Source organism: Plutella xylostella, chromosome 4 (assembly GCF_932276165.1).
Source record: "Plutella xylostella chromosome 4, ilPluXylo3.1, whole genome shotgun sequence".
Taxonomy (NCBI): domain Eukaryota; kingdom Metazoa; phylum Arthropoda; class Insecta; order Lepidoptera; family Plutellidae; genus Plutella; species Plutella xylostella.
Genome location: NC_063984.1, coordinates 11903564 through 11918519, shown reverse-complemented (window position 1 = coordinate 11918519; position 14956 = coordinate 11903564). Strand labels below are relative to the sequence as shown.

The 14956-nt window shown below is 42.7% G+C and overlaps 1 protein-coding gene across 1 annotated transcript; it reads right to left on the bottom strand.

Moving 5' to 3' along the window:
* Window positions 1-267: 267 nt before the first annotated feature.
* On the bottom strand, window positions 268-10325 carry LOC105381975. The gene is made up of 10 exons (XM_038120925.2): window positions 10115-10325; window positions 9008-9111; window positions 8599-8670; window positions 7051-7200; window positions 6475-6673; window positions 2620-2790; window positions 2120-2277; window positions 1321-1553; window positions 795-1011; window positions 268-465 (listed from the first exon to the last, which is right to left on the bottom strand). Exons 1-10 carry the CDS (start codon window positions 10278-10280, stop codon window positions 268-270), a joined length of 1668 nt encoding a protein of 555 aa, XP_037976853.2. The 5' UTR covers window positions 10281-10325.
* Between the last annotated feature and the right edge of the window lie 4631 nt (window positions 10326-14956).

Genomic DNA, 14956 nt, shown 5'->3' with positions numbered 1-14956 from the left:
CTAAATCAAAGATATAAGTATAATACATTAGTTTAAAATTTATCTATTGGACGGAATTTCGACTTATACTTCTGACTGGAAGAATTGTATGTTTTCGGGTGGGAGAAGTCTTCTTTTGGTAAACTCATTTCATTACATTTAAACTTAGCATAGGTAAACAAAACGAATGTGAATGAATACAAAGCAGGGCCTATCTTATAGCCACAACCACCCTTAACCATGTTATATGCACTTTTACATTCTCTATGCACCATCCAACATCTAAAGCTACGTCTGCGGCGGCGGCGACGTGGCCTTGTCCACGCCCCCCGCGTCGTCCCCCTCGTCCCCCTCCCCCTCCCCCTCGCCCGCCTCGTCCCCGTCCCCGTCCCCCGCCTCGTCCCCCGCCGCCTCCTGCTCCCCGCTCTCGGTGGGGGGCGTCTCTTGGGACTGGTCTTCGGCGGCGCCTTCCTTGCTTTCGCGCTTCTGTTGGACGGGAAAATTAGGTTTATTGTATGGGTAAAGATGCTGGTAGCTTAATTGACTTAACTAAGTGGTAAACCGGTAGGCCAATCATGACCTATCTAGGCACTTCAAGGCTGTACCAGGTTCATTTATGAATGATGAATACTATTGTTCTAGACATGGTTTTCCGATTGCTCGTGAAGTCGTGATCAGTAAGATCCGGAGGAATAGCCGTATTTTTCTGGTTACCTCTATGACATTACGATCATTTTAGATACCTACCTTGTCTCATACACTTATTACCAAGTACAGTGACATTGCAAAAGGTAGTAAAAACCTGGGCAACAAACCTTCTTCTTCTTCTTAATCTTCTGCTTAGGCTTATGCTCGGGCTCGCTATACCCTGGCGGGAAGAACCTCGCACACTCCGCGGCGCCGGCCACGGCATCCTCACTGGCGTGCAGCGGGCCTAGCGCCAGCAGCGCCGCCGGTGGGCCGGAGGGGGTAGCGCCGGAGAGCACAGGGTCCGCTGGCCCTACTGCTGCCATGAGGACTAGGGTCTCGCAACTGGGGAAAAGGGGGAAATGGTATAGCTATTGGAAACGCATCCGTTTATAGGGATATCGCTGATGATGCTTTAGGCGTTATGAAAAAGTTACCAAGCACACTGCTGTTATGCTCAACTCGTTCTTGCAGAGTGTAGCTAGGACCAATAGCGTCAAAGGAATACAAAATGGGCCCAAATTAGTCGCCATAACTATTTCGGTCAGGGTGAAATATATTGAATTTTGGTTTTTCCTTCGGTACTATCAAAGTTCCTATCCCTTTGGTTATGTACACATGTACAGTAAGGTTACACTAATAGCATCAACTTACTAATCCTTCTCCGGCCGCTCCTCATACTTCTCCAAGGTCTTGCACAGCAGCCGGGGCTCATCCACGCTCGCATCAGCAAAGAACCCGTATCTCAGCACCACGGGGGCTGCGGGGGCGGCGGGGGAGAGGGCAGCGGCGGCGGCCAGCACAGCCCGCCGTTGCCACGCGCCGTAGACTAGAGCGATGTGTGGCGGCTCGGGCGGGGCGGGTGGTTCGACTACGCTGCCTACCATCTGCGGGTAGATTGGGCGATGTTTTTGGTTAAATAACTTATACCTAGACTGACTTCGGCTGGTGGAAGGCGGTGATAATAATATGGTTGCCAGATCATGGTTTCTTTGCAAGAACTTGGTAACGAAAGATACTATGGTAAAGGAAAACTGCTTGCAGATTTTGAAAAACTGTCAGGGACTGTATTCTCTGAGCAACTTTGAATTAGGTACTTAACTATCTACCTACTTAAAAGTAGGGATAAAAAATAAAGCGGTGCGAGTCTAGGCACACTTACTGCCAGTTTCTACAGGTTGTTGCAAAATTGGTATACTAAGCCGAAACCTACATGTGATTAGATTTCGGCTTAGTATACCCTTTTTGCAACACCCTGTATATCTCTATCTATCCATAACTGGTAGTTACTTTCATACGATTTTGACATAATCAAAAGTAACAATCTGTCAAAACCGTATGAAAGTATCTACCAGTTATAGACAGATAGAGTTATAGAAACTGGCAGTTAAAGCCTCTTTTGCTATCCATAGTTGCAGGACTTGACCACAATAAGCTAATAACCGTCACCTACCTTAGGGAACAGCAGATCGAGCGCCACGGCCCTGGCATGCCGGTCCGCTGGCACGAACAGCCCCGGGACGCCGTCCGCCGTCAGCTCCTCCAGTACCGTCTTCTTGGGCTTTTCCTCGTCGGGGAGACCGTCGCCGCAGAGACCGCGACGGACCAGCTCTGTGGGTTACGTTGTGGTTGTGGTATTAGTGGACTGATTTGAGGAGATTTTGGGTAAGGGACGACAAGTTGTTACATTGGCTAAGGTAGAGGTCTCAACATTATTAAGTACCTGATGCTAATAGTGGTCTACTGCTGAACATAGAGGCCTATTCCATGGACAGTCTACCACAGCCGGCCACAGCTAGAGGATGCCCAAGCTAAGTAGGTATGCATATTTGTGTTGGATAAATACATATTACCAAGAATGAGTCTACACAGCTTGTCGACTTATGAGGTCACGACACAGTGTTGATTTTTATATTTGTTTCAGTGTCTTTATTATACTCTATCAGTCCGTACCCAGCATATCGCCCTCCTTCTCCGGCAGCTTCTTCAGCAGCAGCGTGAGCGAGGGCCGCTCGACCAGGGCGGCCAGGGCGGGCGGCGCGCCCAGCTCCGGCTCCTCCACGGCCAGGATGCGCGCGCCCTCCGCGCCCACGAGTAGCGGGCACTTGTCTGCTACTGTCACTCCTGAGGAGAAACATGAAGGAAGATTTTTGATTATTTTAAGTGGGCTATATGAAATTGCGATCGAACTTCTTGTGCTCTCGGTGTATACCTATGTTAGATAGGTAATCGGTCGCCACCATTCACATTGACATCTTTCAGCTAACACATAATATATAAGCTGATCATTTTATCGTGTCGGTGACTAATCGCAGTAACACATATGTCGTATATAATAATATGTATCTAAGGAACGTATCTAGAAGCTTTTTTCGAGCTAAAGAATGAACTCAGAGAAATCCCTCAAAGTCCCCCCTACTCCCACTCACCCAACGGCTCCAAAGCATCCGCCACCTTCCTCAAATGCTTCTGCGAGTGCGGCATCATGAGCACGGGGCAGACGTCCCCAAAGTGCGCCTCGAGCCGCCGCGCGCGCGCCTCGCGCCTTGATGAAATCTATAAGGGACCGCTTTTATGGAATCGCTTTTCAGAGCTAGTCAGTGACTACTCTGCAAGAATACCACCAAGGAGAGTGGCCATTTCAGATGAGCTGTAGGTACCTACTTACTTATATGTAAAATGTTATGTTCTTGCTATCACCATCCACCCTGCCCTCTTTTAGCTGGTTCTAAAGAGTTAAAGGATCATAAACGTATCCCCCGTTGTCCCTCCCTACTCCCACTCACCCAACGGCTCCAAAGCATCCGCCACCTTCCTCAGATGCTTCTGCGAGTGCGGCATCATGAGCACGGGCAGACCTCGGCGAAGTGCGCCTCGAGCCGCCGCGCGCGCCTCGCGCCTTGATGAAATCTCTATAAGGCACCGCTTTTATGGAATCGCTTTTCAAGGCTAGTCAGTGACTACTCTGCAAGAATTCCACCAAAGAGAGTGGCCATTTCAGATGAGCTGTAGGTACTTACTTATATGTAAAATGTTATGTTCTTGCTATCACCATCCACCCTGCCGTCTTTAAGCTGGTTCTAAAGAGTTAAAGGATCATAACTGATGAAATTAAGCAACTCATTAGCCAAAAAGCTGCAGCCAAATCTAGGTTTAAGTGTAGCTCATCTGACAGAAATAGGCAGAAATACACTGCTATACGTAATCACTGCAATAAGGTGTGTAGGGATGCACAACGACGCCATATTCACGAATCGGTTCAAAACGGTGACCCAGCTAAAGTCTGGAATTTCCTCAGGTCGCTAGGAGTTGGTAAATCTCGTTCTGATTCTATTCCCAAGGACATAGACATTAACTGTCTTAACCAGCATTTCACATCCTCTGTGGCCATGGATAGTGCTACTAAACACAACACACTGAATTTTCTTTCATCTCAACCAACTCCTGACATTTATTTAACTTCAGTGACTTTACCGATTGTGACGTTAAGAAGAGCATACTACATATCACATCGAACGCGATCGGTACTGACAGTATCAGTCGGAACATGGTTCTTCCTATTCTTGACATTATCCTCCCAGTAATCACACACATCCTTAACTATTCCATTTCCTCTAAAACATTCCCATCCGCTTGGAAAGATGCTCAAGTCACTCCCTTGCCCAAGAAATCCAATCCTTCTCTTGCTGACTTCCGTCCTATTTCCATCCTTCCCTTCCTTTCCAAGGTACTTGAACGTCTGGTCCATCATCAGCTGAATGCATTCCTAGTGCGAAACAACTTAATGAATCCGTACCAATCTGGGTTCCGCCCGGGACATAGCACTGTAACGGCCTTAGTGAAAATCACTGACGACGTTCGTCAGGGTATGGAGAACGGTGAGCTGACGGTGCTGTCACTACTCGATTTTAGCAATGCCTTCAATACAGTCGATTATGACATACTATTGGGGATATTGCGCTCTCTTAATGTATCTCCAGCGGTAATTGACTGGTTTCATAGTTACTTGCACGGGCGCCGGCAGCGAACCCGTATTGAGGAGTCATTCTCTCTATGGTGCAGCACAACGGCCGGAGTCCCGCAAGGTGGCGTGTTGTCCCCTCTTCTCTTTGCCATATTTATTAACAGTATTTCTAATCACTTATCTTCTTCCTACCACCTTTATGCAGATGATCTACAAATATACAGCCATGCGCCTTTATCAGATCTCTCCGTTGCAATCAACAGAACAAATACTGACCTGGAACATATTTTGACGTGGAGCAGTGACTTCGGCCTAAGAGTCAATCCGACTAAAACCCAGGTGATCATTCTTGGCAGCCCTAGATTGACTTCGATACCCTTCCACCAGTTATTTTTGATGGTGTACATATAGAGTGGAGTAAAGAAGTTAAAAACTTGGGGGTGTATCTGGACAGATCCATGACATGGAAAAAGCAGCTGGAAGTAGTTAGTAGAAAGATGTTTGCTTCAGCAGGTTCACTTCGCAGATTGCGGAATTTCTTGCCCACTTCCACCAAAATTGAGCTTTCTCAGTCTTTACTTCTACCTATTTTAGATTATGCCGATTCTTGCTATCCAGATTTAACTGAGGAGCAGTTAAATAAGCTTGAGCGACTCCAAAATTTTTCTATACGGTTTATATTTCGCCTACGCAAATATGACCATGTTTCCGACTTTCGCGCTAAACTCAAGTGGCTCCCTATTCGTCTTCGTCGCAATGCCCACATTCTTTCACTTTTATATTCCATACTCTTTAACCCAACATACCCCGCTTACTTAAAAGAACGCTTTCAGCTTCGTTATGAATCTCACAACCTGACACTGCGCTCTACCCACAATCTCCGCCTTAATATCCCTCCTAATACCACTAAATTCTTCAGTGCTTCTTACACAGTTCGCGCTATCACTTTGTGGAATGATCTTCCTTCAAAAATCCGACAAGCACCAACTCTGGAAACCTTTAAGAGAATGGTGAAGGAACACTACCTTAAATCAACTGTTTAGCTGTTATCAGATCTTTAAATAAATCATGTACTTGTGTAGGTATAATATGTATGATATGTATGTGTATTTATATGATGTATGTATATGTATATATGTGTTTGTATATATTTATATATGTATTATATTGTATATAATTGTGTATTATAATACATGTAGTAGGCGTATGTACTTGTGTGTATATTTTTATTTTTATTTATATTTTGCTTATATTTAGTGTGTAGTTAGATAATAATAACTTAAATTATACTATATTCCTTGAGTAAGTACACTGTACCCCTTTTATATCTCTAGTCCATCCATCCAAAGGTTGTCTGGAAGAGATCGCTATAAGCGATAAGACCGCCATTTGTACCCTAGTTAAGTGTCTATGTAAAATTGTTAATCATTTCTTGGTGTACAAATAAAGAGTACTCTATCTATCTATCTATCTATCTAAACGTATCCCCCGTTGTCCCTCCCAATTCCCACTCACCCAGCGGCTCCAACGCATCCGCGACCTTCCTCAGATGCTTCTGCGAGTGCGGCATCATGAGCACGGGCAGACCTCGGCGAAGTGCGCCTCGAGCCGCCTCGCGCCTTGATGAAATCTCTATAAGGAATCGCTTTTCAGAGCTAGTGAGAGACTATTCAGCCAGAATACCACCAAAGAGAGTGGCCATTTCAGATGAGCTGTAGGTACTTACTTATATGTAAAATGTTATGTTCTTGCTATGACCATCCACCCTGCCGTCTTTTAGCTGGTTCTAAAGAGTTGAAGTATCTTAAACCTATCCCCCGTTGTCCCTTGCTATTCCCACTCACCCAGCGGCTCCAGAGCATCAGCCACCTTCCTCAGATGCTTCTGTGAGTGCGGCATCATGAGCACGGGGCAGACCTCGGCGAAGTGTGCCTCGAGCCGCCGCGCGCGCGCCTCGCGCCGTGCCTCGCGCGCCGAGAGGACTGCCTCGCGCTCGCGTTCTTGCTTCGCTGCCGTGCGCGCTGCTAGGGCTTCGGCTACCACCTGAAGTGTTTCATGATAGTTTTTCAGTTTTAAACAACCAAACCTTACTTACAATGATAAGAAATGAAGCTTACCTACCTAACTTTTGAGCGGCAATATCGTACGTAACTACGTTTATGTATCATGGCTAAACAACTCTCTCTAGAGTATAAGTCTAAGATTAGTTGCAGCTGTATAGTCTCCAACAGACTCACATTGAAAAACGAGGACTCGAGTGTACACAGGTTCATTTGATGCTACAGTTTTGTTAACTTTCCACAATACGGCATATCTCATTCCACAAAAGCCGTATTTACCTACTATCCGGCTATCCCTCTGACTTCCATTGCTCTCATTTATCATGAAATAAATAATTATGCTAACTCTAAGAATCCCACCTGTTCCTCAGGCGTGAGTTCATGCGGCAGCCTGCTGGGCCGCTGTCGCTCCCCCTTCCTCGCCAGCTCCTCATACTTGAGCTCCTGCTCGATGGTCCTCGCCAGGCGCGGGGCGTCGGCGCCGAACACCACGTTGAGCAGCTGGCCTGCCTGCAGGGTAGGAGAGTGAGGTAAGTAATTTATTGTACTATAATTTTTATAGTAATAAAGCGATTTATTTCATGGACCTCTATTTAAAAACTATAACTTATCTCTAGGTATATACGTAAGGGAATCCTATGTAGAATAGATAGATAGGAATTCTCGCCTCCCTGTAGCGACGGTATAATAATTGTAAGGTAAACAGGTCTTCTAATTATCGTTTTTAAGGATTTAGGAGTGAATAATGTGAAATTCAGCCTATCAGATCTCTGTTGTACGGTCAGGTGTAGAGAAACCTGACCCCCCTCACATAGTAACAATGCTTCTGAGGGGGGACAGTTTTCTCTGCCCCCTACTTACCTTGAAGCGTGTAGTAAAAATGTTAACCTAGCTTACCTAAGTAGGTACCTATATGAAGACTATCACCTCGAAACAAAGACTAAACTATGTAGCCCAAAGCCACAAGCATGCCACGACTCATAGTGTGCATCCTTCATAGAACCCATCACGAAGCTATATGAGGAATGCTCACGATACCCACACTGCCGTATTCAGGGTAATATTTGCGATTCTAAAGAGATTCTGTGATTCTGTTTAGTGGTTTGTAGTCCTAACTAGTTAAAAAAAAAACATGCACTCACGCCTTGTACTATTGTACTCCCTTGCGGGATAGGCAGAGGTGCATTGCTGCACCCACTTTTCGCCAGAGTGTTATGTTAGTCCCAATGTAATAGTTGTTACTAACATACACACAGTACTAGTTAAGTTATATATATCGCCGCCCAAGAAGCGTTGTGAGCTACGTGTCGAAAAATTCGAGATTATTGGAAAATTTATAACAAATATATTGCTGAAATTTCTTGAACCTTGTTTGTTAGTGGCGGCAACTGACTCGCATTAGAAACCCCGTTGAAGCCTGAATACTGCACCCGAAGCCGCACGACACACGTCTTCACTAAATTGCTTTTATACCATCTAAAGAATGTTAAACTGAAGTTTCACTGCAAAGGCACCCTTGTGTGTAGAGCTTTAGGGCGACGGTTAGTGCTGAGGTGGTGTCCCTGGCACTAGTTTGGTCGATGTGTGATTCCGCCACCTCATTGTGTTGTGTGCACGTGTAGACACCTCTATACAATTCTTCGAAGGTAGTTCGTAGCAATCATAGATTTATTACCCTTCGTGTATGGTTGATAGATGATGGAGTAGAACACCAAAGAATTGGATTCCTGAACAGATTTTGAAGAATCATGAATATATACCTACCAGATAAAAATGAAATGAAAATATACCAGAGTGTGTAGATATTTACCGCATGCTATATGGTACACATAAACATAATATCTCGGTTTAGTTAGATAAGGTGTACCTCGGTACCAAGTGTTAGATAAATACAAAATGACGTCGTACCGCTATGAACATCCAGGTGGGCTCGCTGCGATTCCTGAAACGTTTCAGCACCTCGATCGTGTCCGCTTTAGCCTGGAAATTTAATAACAACATTAGTAAAAGATCCACAAACCATAGAGAGACCAAGGCACGAATGGGAGAGGACATTATAGCGCAAAAAGAGCTCAGACTTAGAGAATGATAATTGTTTGGATTTACATGCAATAGCTCTGACGGCGAAGAAAACATTCTTATGACATCTACATTTTAGGACCTACAGTGAACCAGCGTGATGGGAAATGGTGTAAGCCTATGTAGACAAGTACATAAATATATGCCCTTTACAGATATGCACAAGGGTAAGTAATTAATTCAGTAAGCCAGGTGAAGGCACTTACATTCCCGCAATGAATATAAAAAAGGTACTCACGATGGCGAGATGCAGGTTGTCGCCTCCGATCTCCACCTTGATCTTCTTGAGGTTGCCCACCATGCCGATGCACGGCCCGCACCACTCTGAGTACACGTCCACCACTGAGGAGGGAAATATGGAATCATCAGCAGCAGACATAGGCCTCTACCAGGGACCGCCACAACACGCCGTCCTAGGCTTTCCACATCGAGTCACTAATATCAATGTTTTAACAAGTCAGCTATTTAAACAAGTAGGTATCTACTTATTTTAAATTTTAAGTTCCCTACATTGTTTATCATGGAAGTTAGTAAACATGTAAACCGATCATTAATAATTTTGAGAAACAAATGTAGAGACATTAGTTAGTCTAATAACTCATGTCACTAGTTTCATAAAGGAAACAAATGATGGTGCAGTAGAATGGAGCTACTGTTTTTTTGTTTATTTTTATTTTGAATAGGATTTTTATAAACCTACTTACGTAAATATTACATCCTACTCGAAGGGAAGTACCTAGCGCCAATAACATTTTTTTATAGCATTGGTCAAAAGAAAAATCCAAGAAGATATTTCAACATGTTTATGAACCCTGCGCGGCGGAAATCGAACTGAAACTGTCTGAAGTGGAATTTCTTTCAGTGTTTATTGACTGCAGCAATCATAAACTTACGGTAGGCGGCTGATAGCTCGAAATAGTTTACCAAAAAAAATACTTGCGATAATTCCTTATTTACTTAACTTACATTACATACTGAAAAAATACGTCCATATAGTTTCAGAGTGGAAATCTACCAATGAGCTTCCTAAAGGGCCTCTTTCAGAAGAGAAAAGCTTCTACTATAGGATCAACTCTAAATAATGTTAAAAAAGTCAAAAATCAGCATCACCCGCCAATACTCCTGGAAGTAGATGCATCCCGAAAGGAAACTTACAACTCTCTATCCTCGACCTTCCCATTATCCCTTCATTATTTCGTCAGATAAAAGCTAGGTTAGCGAAAAATACAATTACCTATTTCCCGTAAGATATATTGATGATAGGGTGTATCTTACGACTAGCTTTTATCTGACGGGCACCATCACCACCAAACCTACCAACCACCTTCACTACACAACAACTCACCCAACAGCCCATCCCTCAGCAGGAACTTCCTCCAATCCTCATCAGTATTGAGCTCCGCCTGCAACTGCACCTGGGCCGCCTTCTTGCCTGCGCCGGCGGCGGCGGCGGCGGCGTTGGCGGCCACCAGCTGTGTGAGCGTGGGGCGCGGGCCCTCCTCGACCGACATGGCGGCGCGCCGGGGCCCGAGTGCCGCGGGCGACGCCAGGGTAGGTGTGGGGCGCAGGCATACGGCCGTTCACACAGAGTACTTTGTTAACGTTCAGGCGTGGGGTGTGTGTGGTGATGTGTGATTGTTTGAGGGGTGTGTTGGGTTTAGGTAGGATGGTATTGTGTGGTGTAGTGTCATTGACGGTTAGATGGATGTTGTAATAGTGATAGGTAAGTTTATATTAGGTCTTTACTTATGAAATAGCCGTTAAGACGAAAACACAACGCTCATCAATAAACAAAAGATTGGGTTTGAAAAAAGAATGTTATGTTTTTATATGAAAATTAATTTGAATTTAGAATACAGAGCCATTCGAATTTGTTATATTTGAAATGACCAGTAATTAGGTATGTTATGGGTACATTCGTTTCAAATTTGTCATAAAGCAAAAATTAAAAACTATTATGTTGGATTTATTTAAGAAAGAACTGAATGATGTAGGTATAGGTATTATGAATTCGAACTGTTTAGATATAATGTAGTCATTAATATGTTGCATAGCTTAACTAAATTATATAGTACTTAATAACTATATATTATATGTAGTGTCGCGAATTTATCACAAAATATCCCACTCAGCGAATAGGCATTAAATTTTGCATAGTTATTAATAACTTAAAACCAGAAGTGTGTGTGATCATGAAGATTTTGTTGGATTTGTATTCGGGTTCCCCATGCGGTTGTGCCAGAGCGGAAAACTCAATGTATTTATACTTATTTAAAATATATACCTATATATATTTTCTAAAAATAAAAGGATGTGGTCGCATATTGACATGTGTGTAGTATTGTTTAGGCAGGTCGATATTACTTCTTTGATTCTCATATAACTCGGCGGATAGCATAATAGCAGCATGACTCTGCATGCCACGACACTCGTAACTTTTGTACGTACGAAAAACTTTTTTCGTAGCGTGTCAAAAAGATTGTCATCTTTCCTTATAAAGTATGAAGTATACCTTACCTACGTCTATGCGACGAGGACGTGAAACATACAACTGTATGTAGCTATGAGAATACCTAGAAAGGTAAGCATACCTATGTATGAAGACAGAAACAATTTGTTTTACATAAGTTATTTGTGTTCTTTTCGGGGTCAGAATGTTATTATGTGGTTAGTTAACAGTACTTACGAGTATTACATACAGGAGGTACTTACCAACCACATTAAATGAAATTGAAGGTACCTACTATCTACATAAATAGGTACTTATCTGCTTCATAAACTTAATCAATCCAACCGTTCTTGGTAGGTAAGTTGTACCAATTGCAATCTGTGATCTAATGGATCGATAATCATTTAATCATCATCATCACAGTCTAACTACGAATAACAATTTGTTGTCGGTAGCTTCCTATGTTACAAAAGAGGTCGACACTGTAGCACGGGTGACTTCAGCGCCATTCACTTGAAAACGGAAAATGCGAGCACTTATTTGTGACTACGTTTACATCCTTAGTGAAACTTCACCTTTACCTAGTTCTGCTACTCGACGACAGATGGCAGCAACGCCGTACTACATTGTTTCAGGAAATTCGTAAAGATGGCGTTGCTATCGCAAAAGAATAAAATATCAGTAATGTCCTAGGTAATAAGTAAATAATAAAAAATACTGAAAATTCGTGGAAAATTGCACTCTAAGTAGGTACTTACTTATTTTGAAAAACATTTTTTTTCTGAAATTTTGAAAGCATCTAGAGACGAATGCGGGCTCGGAAAGGGCTGAAAGTAAGGGGGATGAAATCTTTAGATAGGTACATCTCCTCTCTCACAGGGAAATATGCATTCTTACCAATTTAATCAATGGTAGTACGTAGTAATGAATATCAATGTAAAACTTTCTTATAAAGACACATTCAATATAAATAAAGATATTCATTTGTGCAAAGCGGGTTTAATTCCTGTTCAGCATGTACCTAGCTTTACTTTATCCTATGTAGGTACTCGTAGTTTTTAAAGTAAAAAACTGATAGTTTAACTTACTTATTATGCAGTAGGTACTAATTTGTTAATTTTCATCGATACTACTGACTGTACATACAGGCAACAGGCTCATTGAAATATAAATATAATTCAGTTTACGGCTGCCTCCATGGCACGGCACGCGAGGACATTATTGACAAAAAGCTTTATTATGAAAAAAGCTAATTCTGCCTGTTTACCCGCGGTTCAACCGCAACCGAGCTTACTGCAGCTTTACGAGTTAGTTCTGGAAACTTTCCGTGTCTTTTGTTGGCAAAACTGACATCGTTAGTTAGAATAACTTTTTGTGTTGCTGTAATCGTGTGTTTTATAATTTTTTATACCCACATCGTTGTTATACGAGCCAGGTATAAATAAATACGTATATTTAGATATACTACTACAGAGAGAATAAAATATACCACAGTCCACAATACATGTACCTGTGTTTCAAATTTATCCAAATAGAAAGCCCTCTTTTGCGGGGTTATTAAATTTATTAAAACAACATGTTAGGTCTTATATCTATTGGAAATTGGATTCTATTGCTTCAAATATTTAACCTTTGATTGAAATTGCTTACCTTTCCTTTGATATCGAGGTACTTACCTTATTAGTAATGTAATGACTATTGATTTATTCAGATTTGATTGATAAAACTTCTATTTCAGAACTCGTAACTTTGTTTCATATCGGAATCAATATTGATTTTGATTCCCAAATACGGCCAAATAAATTATTAACTAAGCAGCAGAGTTACTGTAATTTTCGTGTAATCAAGGATTTACAAAGTTCTATGATATTCGTGGAATACTAAATATTATAATTACAACGATTAAATAACTGTGTAGGTATACTTCTACACACATTACATACCTGTGAAAGTAAAATACAAGAAGCTATGAAGCTTTTGGGATACTGAAAGTTCAGCGATCATCTGCGCAGGTAGTAGCTACGTCGTAGCGGCGTAGCCCGTAGCGCGTAGCCCTTATTCGTAGCATGTCGTAGCGTCGCCTTTTGTAGGATTGCCACAGCCTGTGACCTATTTAGAAATCTTCATATTCAGGAATTCGTCATGTCAATGAACCCCTTATTTTCAGTTGGATGAAGTTAGTGCCTTTATTATATCACCGGTTTGTAACGATAGCTTTTAAACACCAATAGTAATTAAATTTATTGTTAGATCTTCCATGTCGAACTTCAGAGGTTATGACGAAAACTACCAATAATCTAGCAGTATGCTCCATTAACAGTAAAATTAACATTGAATTCTTAATCATCATCACTGAATACTTCCACATCCAACGAACACCATACACACCGTTCGTTCGGATCGTAGGACCCGTAAGTTTGCAAGATCATAGTCTTAATTCGAAAACCCCACTGGAGTCATAGACTTAGTATATACTAAGTCTATAGTCTATACTAGATACATGTATGTTATGTATAAGTAAATGTTTTTCACTCAGATAATGCAGGGGGTTCCGTATTTGCATATTTACGTGTTCCGGCCGCGGCCGCCACGTTAATAATTACTTGGCCATTAGCTTTTGATGATCCCCCGGGGCACCCGGGCGGGTGCATTTTAAAACACAAATATTATGTTCTCGGCCCCGGAGAGCTACAAATTAAGAGGTTCAAAGGTTTGTCCATCGGTTTTTATTTGTGTGAGTTATGAATGTGTCTTTGTGTAACGCGCTGTGTTTTGGGTTTGAGTGCTATTGTAATATTCAACATGTGTGCCTAATGTTCTCCAGTCGCGTTTGTATTCTTTCACTCACCATTAATTCTTCTACTCTCTTGTAGACTACAGTTGTGTCATCCATACACCATACCTCTCCACACAATCCACTCCATCATCTCCCAACTGGCGACTCTCGTCAAGGTGACTACATCACCATTCTCATCTTAAAAATCTTCTCCACAACTCACTCACTCCTAGAGCCCCACTAATCACTCTCTCACGGGACAAAATCACCAGTCAAGCCCCACACCGTCTCACATGCTCTTCATCTGTCTTCCATCTCTCTCTATGTAGCTTGTGTGAAAGAGAAGGGCTACGCACGTGAGAGCCGCATGTCTCCAGCTCAGGCCATGCTGGCGGCGCGCGGGGAACTAAGCCTGGGCTCGTGGAGCCGGTGAGCAGGACGCGGAGTTGCCAAGTGCAGGGCGCGTGGGGATGGAATGTGGGGTGAAATGGGGTAGGTTTTGTGTTAGGACGCTTTAGTGGAAAAATTGTGATCATGATTCGAGTTATAATTCTAATTAGATACATATATGCTTAGATGCGGCTATAAGTACCCACAGGAATTTTCATGCGAGATATTTGGTTTTCCTTGCAATCGGGGATGACGTTCGGTACTAGACAGTGCTATTATTGTTTATCAAGACAAAAAATATATCTGTGTATAATCCAACATTTTCCCCGAAAGTACTTTCATGCGGACGACATGCAGACGACATCCATGTCTTTAGTAGTTATTAGCGAAACCTATCCAAGAATGTAAGTATTGCTAAAGTATTTAAAGTATACACTACCCAAAGACAATTTCAGCAACAGATTTCATAAATACGCATCCGATCCGCGTTCGCAATTAGACGGCAGGGTTACAGCACGCGACTCGAGATGCTTCGCGGAGCACTGCGCCGCTCGTCCCAGCCCGCCCCGGCC